The sequence below is a fragment of the Pempheris klunzingeri genome, chromosome 12 (genome assembly GCF_042242105.1).
Source record: "Pempheris klunzingeri isolate RE-2024b chromosome 12, fPemKlu1.hap1, whole genome shotgun sequence".
In the NCBI taxonomy this organism is placed as follows: domain Eukaryota; kingdom Metazoa; phylum Chordata; class Actinopteri; order Acropomatiformes; family Pempheridae; genus Pempheris; species Pempheris klunzingeri.
In genome coordinates this window covers 2,392,977-2,420,434 of record NC_092023.1, presented here as the reverse complement: position 1 = coordinate 2,420,434, position 27,458 = coordinate 2,392,977, and the positions used below count along the sequence as shown (strand labels likewise).

Genomic DNA, 27,458 nt, shown 5'->3' with positions numbered 1-27,458 from the left:
AATCTAACTTCAGTTAAGCGGGATGGCTAGCTAGCTAGCGTGTCCCAACTTGTAAATTTCATAACTTAGTCACAGTGTGGGCCATAACAGTTTAACGGTTCATCAGAGAGGGTAGCTAGCTGGGGGTGAGGGATAGCTAGCCGTTGTGTTAGCCGGGTAGCATAACAACGTGCACTGGACAGCCGAGCGAAGTTACACAGAGTTAGCTAGCATAGTGAAGCTAGCCAGGCTGATTTTGTAATATGAAAAAGGCACAGTCTGACACATTGGATTTTGTTCCTCAAAAAGACATCGTATACAACAAACTTCTGCCGTACGCAGATAGGCTAGACAACGAATCCAATGATATTTTGAGTAAAATAAAAGGAAACTTGGGCCGAGCTGTTCAGCTCAGAGAGATATGGCCCGGTGTGCTCTTCTGGACGAGGAAACTTTCCACGTAAGTAACACTGATCTTTGCTAACTTAACATTAACAGGTGTTGCTCACTTCACAATGTTTTTTTTAACACCGAGCCTCTGAAAGTAGCCGAAGTTTTGCCTGACCTATTGAGCAACATTTGTCTGTGTCTGTTAGATATCTGACCGTAGGGAAACATAGAAGATAAAGTTCCTGTTTGCTAGGCTAACAGTTTGTTCTTGTTGCAACTGTTCACACTCAGGACAATAGCTGGCTCACAAACTCTGAAGCAATAGCTTATCTGTAAAGGCGGAGAAAGCCTGTGTTACTCTGGTTTATTTCACGTTAGCTTGTTGTCTATGCCTGGAGACTACAGGCTGCTCAGTGTATCTGATTAGGGACGGTCCGGGTTTCATAGTCGGCGCAATAGAGTGTCAAATACTCATCCTGACCCAGGCTGTGCTGCACAACACTGGGTCACATTGTCATACATTACTGTGGCTTGTGCTTTGGTTTTATCCTTTTTGATGCAGCGAGTCAAGTGACAACTCACCAGATAGGACGAAACACTCAATTTTTTCATATGCAGCTTCATGCTTACCAGAGAAAATCACACTCTCAGTCTGTCAACACTGTCAGGTCCTACTTGTTCATCAGAACTTAACCAAATGTAGTTAATCACAGCATTGTATTTTGCCACCTTTTGCATTTATCCATCAGTCCTTTAGTAAGGAGTCACATTACAGCAGCAAAAATAGTGGCAATATGACAGTGGATTACTTGGAGTGCTGTTTCATTTTGTTGTACTTGGTTCCTGGGCTGTCTTTAATCCTTTTCAGTCCCCAATGCTGGCGCACTGCTCTGTCCAAGAGTGAGTCACTGCCGGCTCAGAGAGATGGAAAGTTTACTGTGGGGTTGACCCAGATTCTGTTCACTGGTATTTAGGCATTTTAACAGTGATGCAAGCATTTTGTAAAGGTTAGTTTCAATCCAGAGGTCTCAATAAAGCATAGTCACTATTAGTTGTGTTATTTAAAAAAAACTGAGTTCAGCTTTTAAATGAGTTGAGCTTTTAAAATATGTTTGAATTTTGAATAATAGTACTTTTTCACACATTAGAGAACATAAGCATGTGTTGTTAAAGCTGCTCACGGGGTCACTGGCTACTTATTTTGCACATTGAAACTGGAGAATTTATCCCAAAGTATGTTCTTTGTATTTAGGTACATGAGACTATATGGGCGGAAGTTCAGCAAAGAAGACCATGTGCTGTTCATCAAGTTGCTCTATGAGCTAGTGACGATCCCCAAACTGGAGATCAGCATGATGCAGGGCCTGGCTCGGCTTCTTATCAACCTCCTCAAGTAAGAATGGGCCCCATCTGTTTACTCAACAGCTTGTACAAGTGTTAAACTCGCAGTTATCTCACATTTTCAGAGTGAAAGATAATGTTTAGTCTTTTGTTTTCTCCAAGAGTTCATTTAGAGAAAATGATGCATACTAACAGTCGATAATAGATTGTGCAATCTTATGGATTTTTTTCCACAGGGTAAGGCTGTATGATGAGCACGGATCTGTGTATTTATTCTCATGTGTCGGTATGTCTGATTCATGTAACAGGAAAAGGGAGCTACTGTCCAGGGAGGACCTTGAGTTGAAGTGGAGACCACTGTACGAGCTGCATGACAGGATTCTTTTCTCCAAGACGGAGCACCTGGGCCTCAACTGGTTCCCCAAGTATGCCTGTTTTTTTTTTGTGTGTTGCTGAGTTTTTTTTTTTTTAAAGCATGCTTAATCATGGGATCATAATCATTTGGTGGTGGTGCAGTACATCAGATAATGTTTGGTATCCTTTTTTGGAAATAAAAGTGTGATGATTTGTATTCCCTTCAGTTACACTCTCAGTAGTTTTGGCAAAACACCGGCAGCGTGTTCACATCTAAAATAGTTTTTTTCCCCCTGCAAATTCCATTTATCAGATTGCGATGGTGGTAAAAGAAACTAATGAAGTAGCATGCTGTAGAAAACAAAACACACATTTTGGTATGTCTGTACTTCCCCACAGGGAAAACAGATGTCACACATCAAGTGACCAAATTCTTGTAACTTGGAAAGCTAATGTGTAAGACTGAAATCACTGGAAGTTAATGTGGTAGTGATTAAGATTTATTGACTATTACCTTGTTGGACTTACACTTTTAACCAGCACAATGGTGGTCATTTCCCAATTGTCCAGATTGAGTATAACACAAAAGTCTATCCACTTTAGTCTGAGTCAGCTGCCGTTTCATTCAGATTCTAAAGCCCTGTTCCAAGTTTGCCAAATGTTTTCATGTAAATAATCCACCACTAATGACTTTAAGCATTTAATTGAATAGCTACTGTAATATTTTAAAGTCTTAACAATGCTATGCTTGGATAATGTTTGTTCCACAAGCCTGTTTTGTTACAATGGAGTTTACTCTTAGGTTATGGGTTTCAGTAGTTTTAATAGAATCTCATTGGTTTTGCGTAATTGTTGGTAAGTAAGGGGCACGTTTCTATACTTTTTTTTTTTTTTTTTTTTACTCTCACAAGGAGCCATGCTACTATGACCTTTACTGTCAGCGCAGCTTTGGAGACAAGTTTAAATGTTGGTTCACCCTATGCAACAAATTCCCTATGAAGTTCTTAGCAAGCAGTGCGAGGTGCTCTTTTATGGTGCTATGGGAACATTGTATGCTTATCACACAAATGCCTTGCTAGCACATGACTTTCTTATGTTACAGCTGATTAAAGCAAGCTGCTTTGGCCGATTGCCTGCTCACCTCTTACAAAACTATACTAATGCATACAAAACATGATACTCTGATTACATAATAAATTGTGTAAGTTGATGCATAGTATGTTCATACTTTGAGTTATTGGCACTTTGTCGTGTGCTGAATGTGTTCTTTATGCCTTTGTCTCCTTTCACATTCAGTTCCCCACGGCCTCGCTCATCCTCTAAACACATAATGCTAAAATTGGTTCAGAGGTGGTAAGGACAATACTTCTCTTTGTGTTTTACTTTGAATTCATCTTTTGAGGCACTTTTTTTGTTTTTGTTTTTTTTTTATATACATTGCATGTGAAAACAAAAAACTGGACACCCCATGTGCAGCTTGTGACAGAAGAACGATTAAGACTCAATCAATGTTAACATTTCACTCATATTGGAGACTGTCGCACTGCAGCTAAAGGTTTTTTACCCACCTTCTCTCCCCCCATGAAAACTATGAGAGAGTGATTATAGGCTTCTTTAATATTAGTGGCATTTTCATGAGCATTAGTATGAACATTAATGATCTCTAATCAACTATGTATATTTTAGCCCATAACAGTTTTTGCTGTTATGCATCCCTCCTCCTAGCTTGCTTTAAAGTTAGCCATACCTGCACTACTACTCAGCATTTTCAGGAGTCATGGAGGAGTGCAAGCCCTTGTCACATTTTCTCCCCTCCTCGAATGTGTTGTGGTGAACGTGAGGGTTCACTTGAACTCAGACGCAAAGGTCATATAGCGTAGCCTGGGGGTTCCTTCTCCCTGAGTGTCTGAGCACTTTGTAATGGGACGCTCACTTTAACTAGTTGTTGTTGTTGTTGTTGTTGGATTTGCAGTGCATGAGTTTGACCCTGGTCTGCGGCCTGTGTGTTGTGGGCTTTCAGCGCTAAACATTGGGCTACAACGCTGCATTTAGATAGTGTCACCCATAGTCACCCAGCTATTGTTAGAGTATTAAATGTGGAGTATGTCAGCTACAAAAAGATTTGAATGACGTGGAGATAAATACGCAGTTGTTGCGTGGGATTGGCAGGGCATTTCCAACAAGGCATGGCTTCAGCTTGCATGTGAGCAGATCGGTGGGATTGTGGGTGGGGAGCTCAGAGGCTGTGGTTATATTGGTCCCAAGCTTTCAACACTGTTATGTGACTACAGTCCTCTGTTTGCAGCCTATATGTGAAGATAATCATGTCAGGACTTGGTGATGTGTAAGATGTTTTATTTATAGTAAATCCTAGACCACCTCTAACAAACTAAGGCAGTGACTGAATTCACAGTGACCTGTTATGAATGAACAGTTAGTGGAGCTATTAACATAGAAATCAGTCTATTTTATCTGTTATCTATATATATTTATTTTCAGTGAAGTGTTATTACAGTTTCCTCACTACACACCAGCCCTTAAAGTTTCCTCGTTCACTGTACACCAGTCAGGTGTGTAAAGACGTCCCCATGCATGCAGTCAAAGTCAGGTTGCATTGGTGTGAAGATTGTTTAACTCTAACATCAGTGTTTCATTGGTTGTTTACACATGCCATGACATTCGTCTATCATTTCGTTATTACAGCTCTGTGGAAAGTGTGCTGAAAACACTGGTGAAAAGCTGCAGACCGTGAGTACATCCTATTATCATTTATGTGTCTATGTCTCTCTTTTGAAATGCAGCCTCCTGCGGGGTTTTAATAAGATACTGGATTTTTTTATTTTTTTTTTTCAAAATTGAAGATTTATAAAGAGGGAGAGAGATCAAAAATTACAGTTATGTAAAGCTGAACTGATGGCAAACAAAACCCCTGAATGGTATGTTTTGGATGCTGTAGTTGATGAGGAATCGGAGCGTTGCTCATCAGGCTTCACTAAATTCCTAACCCACCATCAGATCCCTGATTGCACTGATTCACACTAGTTGTGCACATGCTGACATATCAGACAAGAGCACGGACTCTTCCCTCAGTTTGCACTTAGGCAGCTAATCTTATTAACTCATCTAATTCTGTCTTGTGTGAGAGTTTCCTGTTACTTTGAGAAGGGAGACTGATTTGTGTTCAGCTGCTGAGATGCTGTGGATCAGCGCAGAGACAGAGGGAAGTGGCCTTGCTTGGAGTAACTGTTTTTGTTCAGGGCCTCCTTTGGATTTGGAATCCCTGAGTATGCTGTGTGACCTGAAATAACCTGCAGGGTTTACACAATCCCATAATGAACCATGAAAACCTCCCTGTGGGACTATGCGCCCCGTGGAGCCACAGGATTTATCCTAACAGCTAAAATGTGCCAGGTGTATAACTTGTAATCTTCCCTTTGTGGAACATTGCACTAAAAACATTGACATTTCAACACCTGCTAGTTCATGTGTTTTTGTTAGTCTCCTGTTTGTACAGTGAACGCAACATGAACGTACAGGCGCGCTTGATAAATGGAAACTCAAAAAGAAGACCAGGTGATTGACAGTTGTGTGCCAATGCTTTGAAGCTATCGCATACAGTCTCGTCATATGTTTATATGAATGAGGTCCAAGATTGTCCCTAAACTGAACTGTTTAACAATCTAGTTGTCAGTTTCTGGCATCTGTTCAGTGCGTTCAGGTGTGTGAGGATGTGATTTGTAAAGGATCTAAGAGGCTTGCTCATCTTTGCAGCGCTCTCTAAGCTGCTCTGCTGGTTGAGGTGCTCCTAGTGTCCATATATACCTATTCATAAGCTTGTGTGGGATATTAATAACACTGTTTTTCACCACCTGCCACTGGCTTAATCTTCACACGAAAGTGTAGGTTTAACTTTTGTTGTCTCTCTGTTCATTCAGATACTTTTCAGAGTCGGCTACTCAGGAGATGCTGGATGAGTGGAGACCCCTCCTCTGTCCTTTTGATGTCACCATGCAAAGAGCAATCAGCTACTTTGAGCTCTTTCTACCCACGACTCTGCCACCAGAGCTGCACCACAAGGGGTTCAAGTAAGCCTCATCCCTTCCTATGCATGGCTCTAATCTTACAGCATCTTATAGCGATGCAGTGTCAAACATATAAACCCAGATGTCATGACGGCCGGCCATTCATAATGATATGAGCGCCCCTGTGACAATGAAAGGAGTCTTATCAAAGGGAACCCAGGTCCAGTTTCTATGTCAACCTAAACACTGAGATTCAAAAACACACACGGATCCCTGCTAGTTAGAAATGAACACACATTTCTTTATCTATTATCTGGCTTTCTGTTCCTTCCACATCGTTACACCATGTTGTAGAGATGCTGAGTGATTTGTTAGGCTCCTCTGTACCGGTGGAGCATCCCTTAAATGTCACTGCCTACCTAATGCCTCAGCAATGTGCTCACCAGATGTGTCCCTTCATGGATATTGTCTATCCTTCTAAAACATAAAGCCAACACAAGGGCAACAAAGCAAGTGATCTCACTTTAGTGCACATTTCAGATCTTAACCAAATACACCCCCCCTCCCTTGGGATGAGCAGCAGTTTGCAGAAGGAATGCTGGGCTAAAACTAAAACTGTATAATGATGCAAATGTAGAGTATTAAAATGGATAACTCTTCTTTTTATGACTCCAGGATTTCCTCTGAAGTTTCCTGGAAAGATCTATGTGATGTGGTTTTGGTATTTGGAATTTCCTTGAAAGAAGTGCTCCATTTCAAACTTAAGTTGATATTTATTTGTTTGAGGAAACTTAATTGTTTAAACTTGTTGTGTACTTACTAAAAAGTCTGAACTAGTTTAAACTAGCAAGTAAATGTGTTAATTAAATGTAAGTTTGCCAGTTGAATACTAACTGTGTTTACCCTACAATTAACACCACATTACATAGTTCTTTATAGGAAACGTCCTGGAAATCACCAGGAAATTATTCAGAATTATGGACCCATAGAATAAAGTGCTACGCCAATGTTTTTTTTAACGTTTTACCAGGTGTACCTGTTAATGTAGCTGTTGAGGAGTGTTAATGAGAAGAAACTGCATTGTTAAAAGACATTAAGTCCTGTCTCAGTCTAGTTGGTAGTTAGTTGGCTTGTCCTCTGCTTTTATAACCATTTGATGGTCTGGCAGGTTGTGGTTCGACGAGTTGATCAGCTTATGGGTGTCTGTGCAAAATCTTCCAAGCTGGGAAGTGGTGAGTAGATGAATTTGTTTAAAAAATATTTGCATGTACAATCACCAGTACATCTCAGTTTAACATGTTGTCCCACATCTTTGCAGCATCTGGTCAACCTCTTTGCTCGCTTGGCCAATGACAACATCGGCTACATTGATTGGGACCCTTACATCCCTAAGGTTTGTTGCCTTTCTTCCACCACCCACCTCACAATTTAGAATTTATTTTGAGATATGTGACTCATTACCTCATGTTTGGCCTGACCAATGTGATTTGGGCTCACGGTGTGCATTTCACGGCCACCGCTGCTTGTCAGAGAAACAAACTATCAAGTTTCCTTGCTGATCTTGCTCTCGGTCACTGATGGGAAGTGACTTGCAGTGTTTGTGTTTTGACTGAAGGGTTGTTTTGATCCGTGTTCTTCAACAACACCAGTATGTGTTACAGACAAACATAGATGTACACTCCTGACTTGTTTAGCCCAATTAAATGTCATAGGCTGTTTTACTACATCAGTTTTCCAACAAAGTCCACATCAAAATAATTAGACTCCTAATTGTTTTTGTTTTTTTGCATTTCAGATTTTTACAAGAATTCTGAGGAGTTTGAATCTCCCTGTGGGGACCAGTCAGATGATTGTACCACGATATGTCACCAATGCCTACGACATCAGCCATGTGGTGCTTTGGGTCTCTTCCCTCCTGGTTGGTTAATGTTTCATAAATTGAGTGTTTGGTAAATAATTGCAGCCACAATTAGTGTAAGAATTATTGCCACAGTGACCCTTACTTTCATTTTCAGGGAGGACCCAGCAAGCAAGCTCAAGCACAGCTCAGTGGCCTTTTCAACAGTATTGCATCCTTCTTCCATCCATCAAACCATGGCCGCTGGTTGGTGAGTCACTTCTTACTTCTTTTGGATGACTGTGGAACCGAGGAAAACACAAAGAATGTGGACTGCTATTTTAGAAATTCAGCACGCTGGAGCAGCTCAATATACTTACAGGTTCAGCATCATCATCTTATTTTAGAGACTCAGTAGGTTCAGTATGTCAGACGTCTATCAGATGTGCCATCTGTGATATATAGAAAGCACCAAAATAGCTGATAAATAGATGAAAATAGGTTTTCATTAAAGCCCCAAAAAGCTTGCTTTCAAATTTTTATTATTTTTCCATAGAAACAGATATTCGTGGGTAATTAAACAATGATCAAATTAATCCTAAATTGATGACACTAAATTATTATTTATTAAAAGTGTCATGGCTGGCTCCTAGGCCACAACAAAGGAAGAGGTGCAAAAAGCTCCACTGCAAGCGAAAACAAAGGGCATGTGTGGCTGGATGTGCGAAGAGAGAGTGATCTGGTTCCCCAGGCCGGCCTATATAACCTGGTGCACTGCCCAGGTGTGCCAGGTTAGCTGATTGCCTGCTCCGCCCAGCCAGGGACCTGCAAAACAAAAGCCAGAGAGAGAGACGGACCAGGCTCTAGGGCCGTAACAAAAGTTTAACACTCAAAACTCAGATACTTCGCTTCACCAGATCTGCGAAGGTGTAGTTCAAGCAGATTTGATTTACATTGATGACAATATAAGTAAAGATTCTGATTCTAACTGATAACTTCTCTAAACCCTGACTGGTGCGCTGAAATATACAGCATAATGTTTTTCCAACTGAGACCTGCCCACTTCAAACTATTGAGTGACACACAAGCACCAAAAAGGTTTTATGGGGCTTTAGATTACATTTTTACATGCATCATCAATATTTTACAAATATTCGAGGATAAAAAGCATCGATCTCATCAACACACACAGCATGGTTAATATGTTTAACTGTTTACATTTAAAATGTTGCTATAAAATATACACTTGAGTGTATGTTTTCCCGAGCATGAGAAGCAGGATAATTATCATAACCAAGCGAAATCTAAAGGAAACATGAGTCATGGTGTTTAGATACATCACTCATCCAGCTTGATTCAACCTTAATTCCAGCGTCGTGTTAACACAGCATACCAGAGCACATGCCAGCAGCGTCCACAATGACTGAGGACGTTGTTGCTCGTCATCATTTTTCTAGGAAGCTGAGTTTACATCAGTATTGGCTTCAGAAATAACGTGAGGACATGTGAGTGAGATGGTTGCAATGCTATTAAAGGTCACTGGGCGCCGGTCCACATGCCTTTCCCTTTCAAGGCCCCCCCCCTTCTAGATTTGAAGCACCACAGGCAACATGTCCTCATACACAAACCTTTTTTTATTGGCAGGGGGATGAGTTTGTGTGTATTCTGGGCTGTTGCTTGGATACACGTGAGACGTTTAAAACTTAGCTTCAGTTTTATGTCATGTAAACAGTGTTTTGCAATCATTTCAAAGTACTTCTAAAGTCAGGTCATGATATATTATGGGTAACTCTTTTCACAGCCTCAGCCGAGCCACTGGAGGAAAAGTGGAAATTATAACTCTCATTTCACTGTGTAACAAAATGACATCGTGAAATTTAATTCATGAAACTCAAATGATTTGAGTGTACTGAAGCGATCCCATCATTTTCACATAAGACAAGTACAACCTCTGGCAAAAATTATGGAATCACCAGTCTCGGAGGATGTTCATTCAGTTGTTTAATTTTGTAGAAAAAAAGCAGATCACAGACATGACACTAAACTAAAGTCATTTCAAATGGCAATTTTCTGGCTTTAAGAAACACTAAAAGAAATCAAGAAAAAAAGATGTGGTAGTCAGTAACAGTTACTTTTTTAGACCAAGCAGAAGGAAAAAATTATGGAATCATGAAAAAAAAACAACAACAAAAGAACACTTCAACACACCACTAGTACTTTGTTGCACCACCTCTGGCTTTTATAACAGCTCGCAGTCTCAGAGGCATCGACTTAATGAGACAAACAGTACTCTTCATCAATCTGGCTCCAACTTTCTCTGATTGCTTTTGCCAGATCAGTCATGGACCATTTTCTTCAACTTCCACCACAGATTTTCAATTGGATTGAGATCTGGACTATTTGCAGGCCATGACATTGACCTTATGTGTCTTTCTTCAAACGCCCTTTCAATTGATGGGATAAGAAAAGTGTCCAAAGTGTCAACGTAAACTTGTGCATTTATTGAAGATGTAATGACAGCCATCTCCCCAGTGCCTTTACCTGACATGCAGCCCCATATCATCAATGACTGTGGAAATTTGCATGTTTTCTTCAGGCAGTCGTCTTCATAAATCTCATTGGAACGGCACCAAACAAAAGTTCCAGCATCATCACCTTGCCCAATGCATGACTTTCATCCAGTCATCCACAGTCCACGATTGCTTTTCCTTAGCCCATTCTAACCTTGTTTTTTTCTGTTTAGGTGTTAACGATGGCTTTCGTTTAGCTTTCTTGTATGTAAATCCCATTTCCTTTAGGTGGTTTCTTACAGTTCGGTCCCAGACATTGACTCCAGTTTCCTCCCATTTGTTCCTCATTTGTTTTGCTGTGCATTTTCTATTTTCAAGACATGTTGCTTTGAGTTTTCTGTCTTGACGCTTTGATGTCTTCCTTGGTCTACCAGTATGCTTGCCTTTAACAGCCTCCCCATGTTGTTTGTACTTGGTCCAGATTTTAGACACAGCTGACTGTAAACAACCAACATCTTTTGCAACATTACGTGATGATTTACCTTCTTTAAGAAGTTTGATAATCCTCTCCTTTGTTTCAATTGACATCTCTTGTGTTGGAGCCATGATTCATGTCAGTCCACTTGGTGCAACAGCTCTCCAAGGTGTGATCACTCCTGTTTGACTGCAGACTAATGAGCAGATCTAATCTAATGCACGTGTTAGTTTTGGGAATGGACATTTACAGGGTGATTCCATAATTTCTTCCTCAGAATTGAGTGATTACATATTTTTTTCCTTCTGCTTGGTCTAAAAAAGTAACTGTTACTGACTACCACATCTTTTTTTCTTGATTTCTTTTAGTGTTTCTTAAAGCCAGAAAGTTGCCATTTGAAATGACTTTAGTTTTGTGTCATGTCTGTGATCTGCTTTTTTTCTACAAAATTAAACAACTGAATGATCATCCTCCGAGACTGGTGATTCCATAATTTTTGCCAGGGGTTTTAGAAGAAGCTGCGTTCACAGTGTGTTGGTCTGTGTCTGTACGTACGTTATGTCATCTGTCCTCAGATGCTCCATACCACAACTCTACCCCTCCATTAGTCCAGACCACATGAAGGCAGACTGTCCACCTGTGTGTACCCCTTTGTCACCTATCTGTCTTTCTGTCCTCATGTCCAGATGAAGCTCATGAAGCTGCTCCAACGTCTCCCGGCCAGCGTGGTACGTCGGCTGCACAGAGAGCGCTACAGGAAGCCCACATGGCTGACACCAATACCAGAAAGTCACAAGCTCACAGAGGAGGATATCACAAACTTTGTGGACAGTATGATGCAGCCGGTTCTTCTGGCCATGTTCAGCAAGACGGGCAGTCTTGATGCAGCCCAGGCCCTGCAAAACCTAGCTCTAATGAGGCCTGAGCTGGTCATCCCCCCCGTGCTGGAGAAGTAAGTTTGCAGTTAACTAGAAAATCTCAATGATAAATCTGACCCAAGTTCTGCTTCTTCAGAATCGATAGAACTGATGCTAGTTTTCAGCTTTACATAAGAGACAGCAGCACATTTTGAAGTGAACACAAAGGGCTAATTGTTCTCCGTCTCTACCATAGAACATACCCTGCTCTGGAGACTCTAACAGAGCCCCACCAGCTGACGGCCACTCTGAGCTGCATGATTGGTGTGGCAAGGAGCCTAGTGTCAGGTGGGCAGCGCTTCCCTGAGGGACCCACTCACATGCTGCCCCTGCTCATGAGGGCTCTGCCGGGCGTCGACCCAAACGACTTCAGCAAATGCATGGTGCGCTCCTGTGTTATTTATTTTCCTTCTGCATTCTTACTTTGTTTTTGTTAAACTTAATTGTAAATCTGATGTGAACATCATTCCCTGTCCCCACAGATCACATTCCAGTTTATCGCTACGTTTGTGACTCTTGTGCCTTTGGTGGACTGTTCGTCTGCCCTGCATGAAAAAACTGACCTGACAGAGGTGAAGCACCGTTATTTTCCCTCCCCATGTCACAATTAAATGTGAGGTGTTAAATGATCACTGTAGATAACTTATCTATATTTGTTTGTATGACTTTCAGGTGGAAAGAGAGATGTGCTCAGCCTCAGCAGAGTTTGAAGACTTTGTGCTTCAGTTCATGGACAGGTGTGTGTGTGTGTGTGTGTGTGTGTGTGTGTGTGTGTGTGTGTGTGTGTGTGTGTGTTCATCAGCAGCTGTGATAGCAATGACGTTGATGCGTTCGAAAAACACCAACAAAAAAGATTTACATTATACTGCGTCAATGTGAACATCTCTATTTTCCTCATTGGACTATATTGACATCCTGTAGTTTTCACAACTTGTAGTTTTAACTTATGGCTGAGTTAAAACTACAAGTGACACACTGGAAATAATCGATGTAAGATATTGTCCGATGCGTTAAGAGCACTGCTCTGTAAAACTTTATTTGAACACATATGGATATGACTCAAGGAGAAGCCAGACACATACACAAACACATTTTGGAAGAAGAGCTTCACACTTATCACAGGAACAAATCAGATTGGTGGTTTCAGATGATTTATTGATGTGTTCATGTGTTTGATTACATTGTTGAGAGATGTGTAAGTAGATCAAGACTCATAAGCAGCACTTTTTGTTTTCATTTTCATTTGTTTTTTTTTATCTGCTCAGATGCTTCGCCCTGATAGACAGCAGCACTCTGGAACAAACGCGAGAAGAAACGGAAACGGAGAAGATGACTCATTTGGAGAGTTTGGTAGAGCTGGGCCTGTCTTCCACCTTTAGCACCATCCTTACACAGTGCTCTTTGGACATCTTCAAGGTTAAGACTCAGTGTTCACACACTTGTCTCATTCCACATTCATTATCTCATACATATTTTATGTATGTATACTGTTTACACACACATGTATGAACATGTTTGTCATGTTTTTCTAACAGGTCGCTCTGGAAAAGGTGTTCAACTTTGCAACCACCAACATCTTTGAGACACGAGTAGCTGGGAGGATGGTGGCTGACATGTGCAGAGCTGCTGCCAAGGTGAGCCCTGTCCAGTCAAACTCTTTCAGGAGGTCCACAGCATCAGGTTCCTGTAGCCTACTGGTTTACTATCTTCATCCTTGCTGTGCTTCTGCTTTCAGTGTCACCCTGCAGAGTCACTCAAGGTGTTCGTGCCACACTGCTGCAATGCCATAAACCAGATCGCTGTCAGTAAGTGCTCACCACGCAGGGATAAGCGCTTCTATGAGAGGAGGTTTACAAAAGCATGACTCCTGTTTTCTTGCATGAGTCTTTTCCTGACACACACTTTTTTTTAAACAGATGAGGAAGTGTTGAATGAGGAGGAGCTTGACAAGGAGTTGTTGTGGAATCTCCAGCTACTGTCTGAGGTGAACTATTGTAACTTAACCTGTATTTACCAATACCTCCCATCTATAATTCTGATCTTCCTTATAAATGTGTTTGCATTATGTGCCTCAGGTGACTCGGGTGGATGGTGACAAGATTCTGCCCTATCGGTCCGACCTGGTCCAGATTTTGCAGTTGACGCTCCACCTCAAGTGTAAGCAGGGCTACACTCTAGCATGTAACCTGCTGCACCACATCCTTCGCTCCTTAGCCCTCATCTACCCCACAGAGTACTGCAGCGTACCAGGAGGCTTCCATCAACCAATCAGTGACTACTTACCCATCAAGGTACCAATATTGATCACTTGAACATTTCTGAAGCACTGAAGTTTTCATTAACTTGTAACGAACAATAGTTTTGCTTTATGTACTTGATTGTTCTTTTAACTTCATGATGAAACCCCTGGTGTGTTTTCAGTATACTGCCCTTATAACCCCCCCCCGAAACCAGTGAGAGAAACAAAGCAACATTTGCAATAGACAGATAAGCCAGACAAGTCTCTCTGGTGCTACCTGGTTTAATTGACTGACTGAGGAGCAGACAATTGGTCAGTGAAGACAACATATACTTTGATCCCATTAGGTCTCTTCCTGGATAGAGGCATGGATAGTGGATCACTTGGCTGGATTAACGTCTCCTGCCCCACACTAGTGTTTACCACAGTTGGTAACAGTCGTGTCTGCCTTGAGGAATGTGTTACGTGTGGACTCATTCTTTAAGTGGTCAATGCATATATTGATTTCTTTTAAATGCAGTGGAATACCTTATAGCTTTTAACGTTGGCTACTAAACACTCAAATCCTAGCCTCAACGGAGGTTCAGTTTTGTAAATAATAGTTTGATTCAGTAACTTTTAGCCAAAGTTGTATTACAATAAATAAACAAATATAGTTATGCTCCTCTCTAAGCACTGGGATCAAATTTATAGTGGAAATCTAGAGTTGTGCCACAAAAAACAAATTGATTTAGTTTTATCAGGGATGTCATTTTGCCCTGATTTTTATTTTACTAAATAAGTGATAAAAAAGTATTGGCTTTGCTCGTTTTTTTTAAATCCCATGCAGGACTGGGGTCGGCCTGGGGACCTGTGGAATTTGGACATTCGGTGGCATGTGCCAAGTGTTGAGGAGACCTCCTTTGCTTTTTATATACTGGACCTGATCCTCCAGCCTGAACTTCAGCGCCTTCAGAGATTTGCACAGGGAGAACAGGACATGATCAGGTAAGTAAGAACAAAGTCTGAGGCTTCACCTGTGCTCTCTTACAGAAATTACACTCTAATTTCTACTAAAGTTAGACTGGATTCACTCCATTTTTGTGTATTTTTATTTGGTTCTATTACGCATGCATATACAGTATGTGACTGATGCCAATTTTATGATTTTCAGAGATGATGTCCTACAGAGTCTGACCATTGTTCAGCACTGCCTTCTAGGAGCTGGCGGTCTGATGCCTCCATTGAAAGGAGAGCCTATCCCTGAACTGTAAGCACTTGTATCCACATACTAACCTCTGTCCTGACCAAAAGAATCAGAGGAAAACACTGTTGGTCAACAAATGTTTGTTAAAGGCTCCTTTAGGAAAATAATTAGCAGATTTGCTGAATTCTTTGAAGGGAGACTTGTTGATTTCACATTTGATGAGGATTCAGTTGAACCACCTACATCTTCCAATGATGGCTCATAATCCATTGAAATATATGACTAAAGGACTGCTGGATTTGGACTGATACTAAATACAAAGAGAAATCCGTATTGAATGTATGTTACTCCTATATTTATAATGCTATTGCAATATGACTAATGTTTTGAGACTAATTTTATTTCCACAAAATTTGTTTCAAGTATTTTAATTTGGCTTGAAACCTGCTTTCCCCCCAGGGTCCATAGTATGGTGAATCTAGATGAGACCACCCTCTATACAGGAATGGAGTATGGTACGTAAATCGCTTCAAACAACTGCTGGATGATAAAAGTTCTGCTCACATTTGTAGTCCGACAGTAACGTCATCTCTACCTGCAGATAAATCCCGAGAGAACTACAGAGACGCTGTCTGTGGTGTGATGAGACAGCTGTTGCGTAAGTGTTCCCTGGCTTGTGATCTGTCTTTGTTCTACAAGCACTTCCCTAACCAAGTTGTAATCACATTCAGCTTTACAGGCAAGGTCACAATATACCGTAGCTCTCTGTCTGCCATCTGAGCACCCTTACCTCTTTTTGCAGATTACATCCTGGAGCACTCTGAAGATGACACCAAGTCTCTCTTCTTAATCATCAAGGTAGGCAGGCAGTAACATAATAGCCTGTATACTGTTCACTCTTAATAATATGCCAATCTAAGGGTTCAGGCTAAGGAGCACAGTCTTCTTGAAACGCTGTGAATAACACAGAGTCTCCACAAAGGCTGATGCCAATAGCTGATGTATTGATCCCATCGCGCAGCACAAATCAATCATTTTGTCTGTGATACGTTTCAGATTATCAGTGACTTGTTGCACTTCAAAGGCTCTCACAAACATGAGTTTGACTCCCGCTGGAAGAGCTTCAACCTTGTGAAGAAATCCATGGAAAACAGAGTGAGAAAGCTTTTGTATCCTTATTCTGGTGCAGCTCCCTCAAACATTAAATTCTCAGTCATTGAGAATAATCTCTTGCTGTTGTATTTACAGCTTCACGGCAGAAAGCAGCACATCAGAGCTCTGCTAATTGACAGAGTTATGCTCCAGCATGAGGCAAGTTGTTGAAAGAGAAATCACCTTTTCGCATATTGTTGTATTTTCACTCTTTCTGACTTTGAGTCTGTGTGTTTGATTTAGCTACGGAAGCTGACAGTGGAAGGGTGTCAGTACAGGAGCATTCACCAGGAGCTGATGAGAGATCTGTTGAGGCTTTCCACAAGCACCTACAGTCAAGTGAGTTCAACAATTAAGGCTTTTACGATATAATCACAGATTAGCCATTACACATTATAAACCAAAAATCAAGATTCGACTGTTGTTCTACCAGATACCAATACCAGAACTCTTTGTTTTTTTTTTTTTTATTACCTTCCAGGTTCGCAGCAGAGCTCAAAATGTGTTGTTCACTGCACTGGGAACCTACAATTTCTGCTGCAGAGATCTGATCCCACATGTCCTAGAGTTTCTCAACCCGGACAACAGCAGTGTCACACAGCAGCAGTTCAAAGTATGACAGTCCTCTCTGGCACGTTCATGTCGTGCTCTACAACATGGATAGAAACTACGCAAAGTTTTACATTTTTAAGAATTAAAGTTTCACATTTTTCCATGAACATTCCCAGGGTGCCTTGTACTGTCTCCTGGGGAATCACAGTGGAGTGTGCCTGGCCAATTTGCACGACTGGGAGTGCATTGCTCTGACATGGCCCGCCATTGTACGCTCTGGCCTCAGCTCAGCCATGTCTCTGGAGAAGCCCTCCATTGTGCGGCTCTTCGATGACCTCGCAGACAAAATCCATCGGCAGTACGAGACCATTGGCATTGACTTCTCTGTAAGAAAAACACCAAGTTTACTTTCACAAATGGATCATTGTATCAAAGGCAACTGGGTCATCTGCCCACCTATTAAACGTTTCATCCCCTGCCATCTGTTGAGATGAGTTGAGTCATTTCTGATACAACAGGTTTTATCTTTTTCATCCCTTTAGATCCATGGCGAGTGCTGTGCTGTGGCCAAACAACTCATGGTCACCGGAAACCCTGTCCCTAAGGATCCTGTTCCTCCAGAGGAAGAAACACAGCAGGGTATAAAGAGGCAGGAGCTCAAGAACTCTGAGTCTGTGGAGTAAGTTCACAACAGCAGCGACACAAACAACTATCACCACACTAAATCACACCAGACCATGCAGCTCACCCATTCTTTGAGCAACTACTTTGATATAAGAACACACACGTCCAGGTCACATCGTGGTTCTTGCAGAATCAAACGCTTAACAACTTAAAAATACTGACACATAACTCATCTGTTACGATGATGTGCTTACTCTGCATACAACCTTAATATGTGCAAGATATGATTTGTTTCATAACAGGTGCAAATACTAATATCGTTCTGTTTCCTATTGTTTTGTAGGAAGTACAAACAGCTCATTGGTGATCTGCTGGACTGCATCAACAACAGGAACATGTGAGTTAACTTAGCATTCACTTCCTCAATTCACATTCACATTTATTTATCACCGTCTGTAACACCTTCTCTGTCTAATTTTCAGGCCTTGGAAGTTCGAACACATTTCAATTGGCTTCATGTCATTGCTGCTGAGAGATGACCACCAACTACCGACAGCTGCTGTCATGTTCTTTGTCAAAAGCCTCAACCACGACTCTCTCTATGTCCGCAAGGTGTGCCAAACACACACGAGACATGTAGTAGTAGTAGTAGTAGTGCTGTGATTCTCAAACAGCATACGGATGCAGTCCAGTCTTTGCTGACCGTTTTGTTTGTAATGTCTAATTTTCACCATTAGGTGGCGATATCAGCTGTGGCAGGGATAATGAAACAAATAAAGAGGCCACATAAGAAAGTCCCCGTCAGCCCCTCTGAGCTTTGTAAGCATCATAAAGTGTTTCTTCATTTCTTTGTTTAAGCTGATTTTCATTTTACTTAGAAATCTTAAAATTCCTCTGAAATATCTTCACCTGTCTTCGGCAGGTGGAGTGAAGCAGCTGAGTGACATGGTAGCAGGAGACCGTACGGACAACCAGTGGCTCCAGTATAACAGCAAGAGCCTGCCACGCACAGAGCATGACTGGGATGGCTGTGTGTTTGTGGAAAAAACCCACTGGGGATACTACTGCTGGCCAAGGTTGTCATTTTATGATACTTGTATTCCTCAGTTCTGTCTTCTTTTGTTTACTTGATCATCTGTTGCTGTTTTGATGTATTTATCTCTTTCTCTTCATCTGTCAAACAACATTCTTGTTAACTGTCACCTCATTATTGTTCCTCCAGAAAACTGATGATGTACGCACCACTGGAGGAGCAACCCAAACAGAACCTGACCAGAGAGGAGATGACAGAGGTTTGCACATCTCTACCCTCTAGGATAAAATTACTTCTTCAAGAATGTGCAGCAATCTTAACTGCATCTAGTAAAATTAATTTTCCATGCACTTCCTAACAGCGGGAGCAGATCATCTTTGACCATTTCTCAGACCCAGTGTTCATCAACCAGTTTATCGAGTTTCTCTCTCTTGAGGACCGTAAGGGCAAGGACAAGTTCAGCCCTCGCAGATTCTGTTTGTTCAAGGTGAGATTCTGAGTGAGGCCTTACATGCAGAAATGAAGTAAAGTCAGCCAATAAAGAAACTCATCTGTTTCCTTGCTCTTCCAGGGACTCTTCCGCAATTTCAGCGACGCCTTTGTTCCTCTGCTGCGGCCACACATGGAGCGCCTGGTGGCCGACTCCCATGAGAGCAAGCAGCGTTGTGTTGCAGAGATAATCTCTGGACTGATTAGAGGCTGCAAGCACTGGAGCTATGCAAAGGTATGGATGTTAAACTTTAGGTCAGTCTCTGGGCTTCTTATACTACGTATAACTACATCATGTCCTGGCTCCTGAAAGTACCATCTAGACTTTGCAACACAAACAAACCAGCGCATACACTCGCTCTCTTTTACAGGTTGACAGTCTGTGGAAACTGTTGTGTCCGCTGCTCCGTACTGCCCTGTCAAACATCACAATAGAAACGTATGCAGACTGGGGCACCTGCATTGCAACGGCTTGTGTAAGCTTTCACTCTTTTATATCCATGAAGTCTTTATCGTTCCACCTGTTTAACTCTTGTCACTCACACCGTTGTTTCTCTCTCCTACAGGAGAGTAGAGACCCACGCAAGCTGCACTGGCTGTTTGAGATGCTAATGGAGTCTCCAGTCAACGGAGAGGGGGGCTCCTTTGTCGATGCCTGGTGAGTAGAAAGGTTACTGCCTTAAGGAGATGTTAATGTCACTGACAAATATTGATGATTGTGCTCCTTTTTCCTGTGCAGTCGTCTCTATGTGCTGCAGGGAGGCCTAGCTCAGCAGGAGTGGCGTGTTCCAGAGCTCCTCCACAGGTTGCTACAATACCTGGAGCCCAAACTCACGCAGGTCTACAAGAACGTTCGGGAACGAATTGGCAGGTGAGGCCCTGTTGACGCCCTTAGCAAACATGGATGTAGTATTTGTCATTATTAACATTAAAGTCTCTTTCTGTGTCTCATCTTGTCCTCTCTGATTTTTTTTTTTTGCATCCAACCAGTGTACTCACATACATCTTCATGATTGATGTAAACTTGCCGTACACTCAGCCAACCACCTCCCCGCGCATCTCGGACTTCACAGAGCGAATTCTGTTGAAGCTGAAGCCTCTAACTGAGGGCGATGAGGAGATCCAGAACCATGTGACTGAGGAGAATGAGGTGGGAGAGCAGGATGAGAGGACGCAAGCCATCAAGCTGCTCAAAACAGGTAGGCTGAGGATGCCATAATTAATACTGGTCATTGTAGGAATGGTTGAGAGTTCATTTTAGGCAGAAACGTCTGAAATCCCTGTCTCCAAATGTCTGCAGTGTTGAAGTGGCTGATAGCAAGTGCTGGCCGCTCCTTCTCCACTGCCGTCCCAGAGCAAATACGGCTGCTTCCTCTGCTCTTCAAGGTGAAACACTCACTTATTCATCCCTCGCTTTGATCCCTCAGCTTCAACACTACCAACCTCAAAAGATTTCTCTTAATGTGTACCCTTTAACATAACCGTCCAACTATCTCTGTCCTCTGATCCAGATTGCTCCAGTTGAGAATGATGACAGTTACGATGAACTGAAGAGGGACGCAAAGACCTGCCTGTCTCTGATGTCTCAGGGGCTCCTGTACCCAGAGCAGATTCCCATGGTCCTCAGCGCCCTGCAGGAGGTGACTTACCGGGCAGCTGTGGCTGTTACTCCACTTCTCACCTGCGTCACACACGACCTAAAGGATTAATGAGCAGAAAGATGAAAGGACAACTGAATGAGATCTGCCTTGCTGAAGTATTAGTGTAACAGTTTTCATTTTACATGAAACTAAACAGAAATAGTGAAGAATAATATGCAAATTCAATTAGCTAATGATTTGAAACTGAACAGTTCCAAAGCTGTGGATCGGTGTGACACCCAGATCGACTCCTTGGACTCACAAATTCTGATTTAGCTTTTGTGACTCCTTTCATATTGTGTGCGTTTTCAGGATGGCCGACACTCCAAGCTCCATCTCATTAGACCTAAATGGTCCACTCATCCACGGCATGATCTGTTCCTCTTGTGAAGCAAACGCTCAGAGTGTGTTACTGATGTGGGATGGGTTGGCTGTTGTGTGTTGCAGATTGCTGGCAGCAGCTCCTGGCACGCTCGCTACACGGTGCTCACATACCTGCAGATAATGGTTTTTTACAACCTGTTCACCTTCATGAGTGACCAGAAAGCAGTGAATGACGTCCAGGCACTGGTGATACGACTGCTGGAGGACGAGCAGCTGGAGGTAAAACAACCGTTCCGTCAAAATGTAAAGCGGAAACATGAAGTCAGTGACGGCATAACCATCACCAGACGACGTTATATAATCATCTACTGGCAACACATGCTTGTTTATGCTAGCAGGCACTCTCACTGTCTTTCAGCTTCACTGTAGTGATTCAGCACTCTCCACTCTCTCTCCCCCCTCCCCTCCAGTCCTCTAGCTGTTGCTATGGAAACCAGAGGCTGCAGTAATCTGTTGCTATGGAGATAACGTCCAGATTTAAGGAGGATGAGAGGGAAAGGGATGGAGTAGAGACAAAGGAGGAGTGGGGGATGAATGGAAGTAGCCATTTTTTATTTGGCCTCATAAACTAACCGAAGCCTGATTTATCAGCGGCAGCTGTGCGACACTTTCACTGCTCTCATTCCTTCAGAATCACCTTTATGAGACAAATCCATATGTTCAAGTTGACTAGCTGACGCAGGTGCATCCATCTTAGGCATGTGATGTCGCTTTTCTGTTATTATATGACTGAGAAGCCAATTCTACCTAACCTAGCTTGTTTTCTAAGAAGAAATCTTCCACATCCACACTAATACATTTTCGTTTTAGAGACCGCGGACTCTAGTTTGAAATTGTATTTTCGTCTGGACGGGCAGAAGCACAGACAGTTAAACAACAACGCAGACATCCATGTTTGCTTCCTGATTAGTTCTTCTCAGTCACAGTCCGATCTCTGCCTTTACTCGGTAACAGTCCCACCTCATCATTGGTCCAAGCAAAGAAATCTCTGGTCTTACTTTTTACTGTTTATGTCCTTCCTCTGTAACTAAGCAACCATCCGCAGAGTCTGCTTCCTGTTTACATCAGCATGTGCCTGCCCAGTGTATCGCACTGGTCATGTGATATGCGTTTTTAGGTGCAACGCCATTCTAAACTGAAAACGTATTTGGATGTAGCCTTAGTTGATGCAGAATGGCAGAAGGCTATAACCTTTTTGCACCAGTGTCCTGTTTCATCTAAGAAGCATTTTCTCCGCTGAGATCTTCATAATTTTGTTTAAAAGTTTACCTTTTCTTACAGAAGTTTTCACTGAGAATAGAGACATAAAATGTGCAGCAGACCATTTTAACTCTCGTCATAAAGAAGCATCCCCACACACACATATCCACCCCCAGTCCCCATCTGGCTGCTATTTCCATCCAGCTGGCCGGTGTGCTCACTAGTGGAACACCCTGCCTAATGACATTGTTGCTGTGGTGTGTCTTATACGGCGCTGGAGCTTCTCTGTTAGTGTGGCCAGTAAAAACAGCAGACATGAGATGCCATGCGAGTTTAATTCTGCTATGTTATGAGTATAGGATGAACTTTTAGAGTGGCAGCGTTTGGGAAAAGATAAGAAGCGCTGTGAACAAGGTAGATACAGGTAGAGTGTACATTTGTGACTTGCACGACTCACAATGTATTGTCACATTAATATCGTAATAACATATAGTAAATCAACCAAAATAAATCAGATTTCAAATGTATTAAAATACAATGAACACGCTACACGTGTCCTCTTTAGTCAGTAGTTATTTGTTCAAATATAGGTGTACAGGGAAAAGAGAGGTAGAATAAAAAACCAGTGATTCACACACCCTCTTCTCTTTTAGTATACGTCAGCTACTTTGTGATGAGTCAATAAGTAACACTTCACAGTTTAGTTAATAGAAGTTTATAGAATCACAATGTAGAATAAAATATCATTCAAGTATTCAATTAATAGAACAGTTAAACTCAACCCTGAAGCCATGCTCCAATTAATTCTAATCAATGTCTGCTTTAATGTTTTTCAGCTCTCCTAATGTCTTTCAGGACTTTATGTTAATTACAAGCAGGAATTCAGCTTTTTCATCCATGTAGGAGGCATTTTTCCATAACGTCCTTTTTTAAGTCCTTAGTCACAAGTTTTGGCAATTTTTTTTTTTTTTTGATTTTCCACAAAAACACCTCTAGGACAATAGGTTAGGAATTTCAGATCTTCATCATTTTTGATACACACATAGTCTGGACTCTTAAAATATAAATTCAAAAAGAAAAAATGAATATCTGTTTTTTCCAACGTGCTTTTAGGGAGAAATGATGAGAAATGTAGCTCCATGACCAAGTGTTTCCATTCATTTCTATGGGATTTATGTGAATGGACGTATTCTGACTCATTAATGACTTCTGGTCCCTTTTGAAGTATCTCAACCTCTCTTGCAGTTTTTCATGATCACATCGTCATGTAGCTCATAACAAGTTGTTCAGACTTCCAACTATCTCCTCGTCCCCACTGTGCTCTGCACAATCTGGAGGCTCAATAAAAATGTCTGCCCTCTCAGTGTGAAGCGATCTCACCAATTCATCACCTCCTAAACAGTGAATCCTTTTCAGGAATGAGCCATTTGTCACTCACAGCAGCTCTTCCCCTGAGCCTGTCAGGGAGACTGACAGTGGCCAGCTGCAACAAACCAGATGTGTGAATAAAAATACACCTGCACCTGCATGTCATGTTTGTAAATGAGTGTGTGGGCTTTATTCTGCCCCTGTGTTTGTGTGCTTATTAGTGGTGGAGACACTTCAAAGCGGAACAGAGGTTATTAGGTAGTCAGAGTGCAGCTGTGCTTATAGATGCCATTTCTCATCTTTTCTCCATAAAAGTGCACCAGTAAATCTTTTTAAAAGCTGATTCTTGAGTATCTGGGCACTGAGTGCATGTATTTTTTGAAGATGTGATCATGGAAACCTGTATTTCCACTAGTGTTTTTATGGAAATGATAAAATGAGTGACCCTGTGTGACCAATGAAGTGTAGTATGATACAGAAACTAAAAGGAGCACGTCAAATGTTTGGTACCATTGGATTCAACGAAGCATCAATTTCAACAAGATGTACTTTGATCCGGTGTAAATATTGATAATGATATTTAGCATGTCAAATATGTTTTCAAAAGAAAATCAACCTTGTCTCCCAAATAAGTGATAATAAATGTGAATTTGTCAGGTGTAGCCACGTGTCTTGATAAGTTCTGTTGTTTGTTTGCTCAACACAGTAACTAGTCATTACTTGTTAAAGGGTTAATACTGTACTGTAGTGACTCAAACCATCTCCTCCTCCTGCCTTTGTTGTCTAGGTGAGAGAAATGGCCGCCACTACACTCAGTGGCTTTCTTCAGTGCAACTTCCTGTCCATGGACCCCCCCATGCAGGCACACTTCGAGGCTCTCTGCAAGACCTGCTTGCCCAAGAAGAGGAAGAGGGAGCTGGGCTCTATAGTGGACACTATCCCCTCCGCTGGTGAGGAACTTTCCACTTATTCCTCAGAAGCTAAATGTAGATGAGACTCTTTATTTAACGCCACCTGTTGTGGTTTTGCAGACCTGGTGCGGCGCCACGCCGGCGTTCTCGGGTTGAGCGCCTGTATTCTCTCCAGCCCTTACGATGTGCCCACCTGGATGCCCCAGCTGCTGATGGACCTGAGTGCTCACCTCAATGACACACAACCCATTGAAGTACGCGTAATCACCTACTAATCACCTTCTATTGTTCCCGTTGGATTAGCAGTCAACCTCATTTCTTCCCAGCTGCCTCGTGCTTTTTGTCAACAACCCATGAATGAAGAAATAAAGAGTTGTTTTTGTGGCCTTTCAGATGACGGTGAAGAAAACTCTGTCAAACTTCAGACGGACTCATCACGACAACTGGCAGCAACATAAGCAGCAGTTCACAGACGACCAGCTGCTGGTGCTGACTGACCTGCTGGTGTCCCCCTGTTACTACGCCTAAAACCTGGTAAACACCCTTTAACTCTGCTGTAGCGTTCACAGGAACGCCCCAAACACATTCAGCATGACTATAATTCGTTACCGAGCACCGTCTGAAAAGAGAACTCCTCTCCACAGTTGTTGTGCTCCCCATGCCGGGACGCTCCCCAGACCGCACAGGTACCGGCCTGCATCGGGGACGAGGCTCCAGCTCTCGGCTGATGAGACGCGGCGTCACCCAGGAAGAGGAGTGGCATGCAAAGCTACTGAGTTGTGGCCCACAGAAGGATCGAAAAGTTATGTATTTATGTATTTAGTTCATTTACATTTCTACTATACTTAATATTTAAGGATCAATCATAGCAGGGATGAATGACCTGCAGTTTGTAACATTACTGTACAGTTTTTTGTTCCTTTTTTTTTTTTTTTTGGGGTTTGTTTGTGTGCATGTGCACGGGTGTATGTGTGTGCGTGTGTTTATGGGATGCTTGAAGACATCTGCCAGTGTCCCACACATTTCTCAGGATTCAACCCCAAGTTATCAACTCTGAGCCAACACATTGTCCAGCGCAGGACACGCTCTTTACTATCGTACGGCGGTGAAGCCGCAGAGAGCTGACGGTTGAACTACGGTCACTTCAGATTACACTTCCACCTGCAACACATGATGTTTGTGTGGCTGTTTGATCTATTTCTGATTATATGCATCACACGTGTGTATATATATCATGGTAGAGCAAATATGCACAAACATATTTATTTATTTATGTTTTTTGAAGTGCTAAATTTTAATTTTCATAGAGAGTATTTCTGAGATGAAGTAGATGAGTGAGCTTTTAGCAGTGGAGCCTATTCTCGTCTGCTCTGGCGAAGGAAGGGAGAGGGCACGCTCCCCGCCGCTGTGCTGTGTGACGCGTTTGCTGTGAGGACCTGAGCACAGTTTGATCACCACTGCATTTGTCTCGGTGCAAGAAAATAACCAAACGGCCTGTTCATAATTGTCACCTCTTCCCTCTTATCCTCAGTTACATTTACATTTTTCTAAAATCCCCGTGAGATGAAGTGAAACTACTTTTGGTTTGCGTATGTTTTTTTGTTTTTTTTTCTCATGATGACTTGAAATCAGTCGAAGCATTTAGTACCTCACTTACGTATAGGGTAGTGCCAAAACTGCAGTGATATTTTTTTTTTTTAGGTGTACTGTTTGCCTATTGAATGACATGAATAAATTGTTTGTAACAAATCCTGCAAGTGATGCGTTTCCTTTTTCTCTTCCTGCCTCACAACATTTAAAATATCACATGTTGTAAACTAGAGGAAAACATTTGGACGCTGATGTGATATTTTTATTTTTACAAATAATTTATTTCCTCTAATCACCTGAACACAAAAACCTGCTGAGGGCCCTGGTACCACACCACGTGATCGCTGTACCTGCTTTAAATATGATACAGGATCACTGTACGTGTTGCCTAGCAACCAGGATGTTGAGCTGCTGCTCCCAAGGACGGAGGAGAAAAGAGGGGGGAAAAAGGGACTTCAGATTATTAGTAAATGTGTTTAATCCTGCTGGATTATCACTCAGAACAACGTCTGTGATAATAATATATATTAATGATGATAATTTCCCTAAAAGCTGCGGTGCGTTGCCATGGTGAAGAAAGCCCTCGCTGCGGTGATGTGTTTGATGTGTCGCAGAAGATGGTGGAGCTTTCAAACCTTGTGGCTGTAGTAAAACTGGAGGAGCGACCTGTCCTGTTGTCGCTCTGTTAGATTTAGTGAAAGGGTTTTTTTCTTTTTTTATGGTTTTTCCTCCCTGGATGCGGGGCTGATGCTCGGCTGATGCTCGGCTCGTGCCCGGATACGTAGGCTGTGACTTCACGCTCATTTTTTCAGCGCACGTCCAGCGGCCGCCGTCGCTCCTGCGTGAGGATGAATGTGTCGCCAAGAAAACGAGTGTGCTGCCGTCTGATTCGCGCTGTGGACGCGTTGGGTCTCGATGGGGAGCTGTGAGGCTCCGGGTTCTGTGTCGGGCTGCTCTGCTTTGGAGGATTTTACCCTTAAGAGACGTTTTTCCCTCCAGAAAGCCGCGGTGCGTTCAATTGCTATCATATTGCTTCCAAATGAAGATGGGCTGTATGAAATGATGGTGATGATGATGATGATGATGATGATGATGGACGCACGGTCGATTACAGGTGGTATGTTATATTTTCTCATCGTTATTCTAGATTATCCAGACATTTTAAATCTAGAATCATTAGAAAATCAGTGATATTTTCTCCAGGTTTGAGTGTGTTGTTGGGGAGGGAGGGGGGGTGGAGGTATAATTGGCCAAATGCAGTGGTG

At 42.2% G+C, this 27,458-nt stretch overlaps 1 protein-coding gene across 1 annotated transcript; it reads left to right on the top strand.

Moving 5' to 3' along the window:
• Positions 1–127: 127 nt before the first annotated feature.
• Positions 128–26,346, top strand: psme4a (proteasome activator subunit 4a). Its single transcript, XM_070840649.1, has 48 exons — positions 128–439; positions 1,622–1,762; positions 2,019–2,135; positions 3,361–3,417; positions 4,768–4,812; positions 6,000–6,149; positions 7,255–7,318; positions 7,405–7,479; positions 7,882–8,004; positions 8,102–8,194; positions 11,595–11,860; positions 12,022–12,208; positions 12,308–12,397; positions 12,498–12,562; positions 13,091–13,241; positions 13,361–13,459; positions 13,561–13,630; positions 13,742–13,809; positions 13,901–14,116; positions 14,894–15,051; positions 15,218–15,313; positions 15,710–15,765; positions 15,852–15,908; positions 16,053–16,108; positions 16,307–16,405; positions 16,499–16,561; positions 16,646–16,741; positions 16,884–17,015; positions 17,131–17,340; positions 17,497–17,633; positions 17,922–17,975; positions 18,061–18,190; positions 18,316–18,397; positions 18,501–18,654; positions 18,801–18,870; positions 18,973–19,098; positions 19,183–19,335; positions 19,472–19,576; positions 19,667–19,758; positions 19,840–19,971; positions 20,091–20,299; positions 20,401–20,486; positions 20,612–20,740; positions 21,188–21,343; positions 24,480–24,642; positions 24,724–24,857; positions 24,997–25,137; positions 25,248–26,346. Exons 1-47 carry the CDS (start codon positions 243–245, stop codon positions 25,129–25,131), a joined length of 5,544 nt encoding a protein of 1,847 aa, XP_070696750.1. The 5' UTR covers positions 128–242; the 3' UTR covers positions 25,132–25,137; positions 25,248–26,346.
• Positions 26,347–27,458: the final 1,112 nt, after the last annotated feature.

Bases quoted from the DNA above. Each gene is read 5' to 3' on its own strand.
- psme4a (XM_070840649.1), top strand. From the start codon at position 243: ATGAAAAAGGCACAGTCTGACACATTGGATTTTGTTCCTCAAAAAGAC. The intron at 17,341-17,496 runs GTAAGAAAAACA...TCATCCCTTTAG, and splicing joins CCATTGGCATTGACTTCTCT to ATCCATGGCGAGTGCTGTGC. The intron at 19,336-19,471 runs GTATGGATGTTA...TCTCTTTTACAG, and splicing joins AGCACTGGAGCTATGCAAAG to GTTGACAGTCTGTGGAAACT.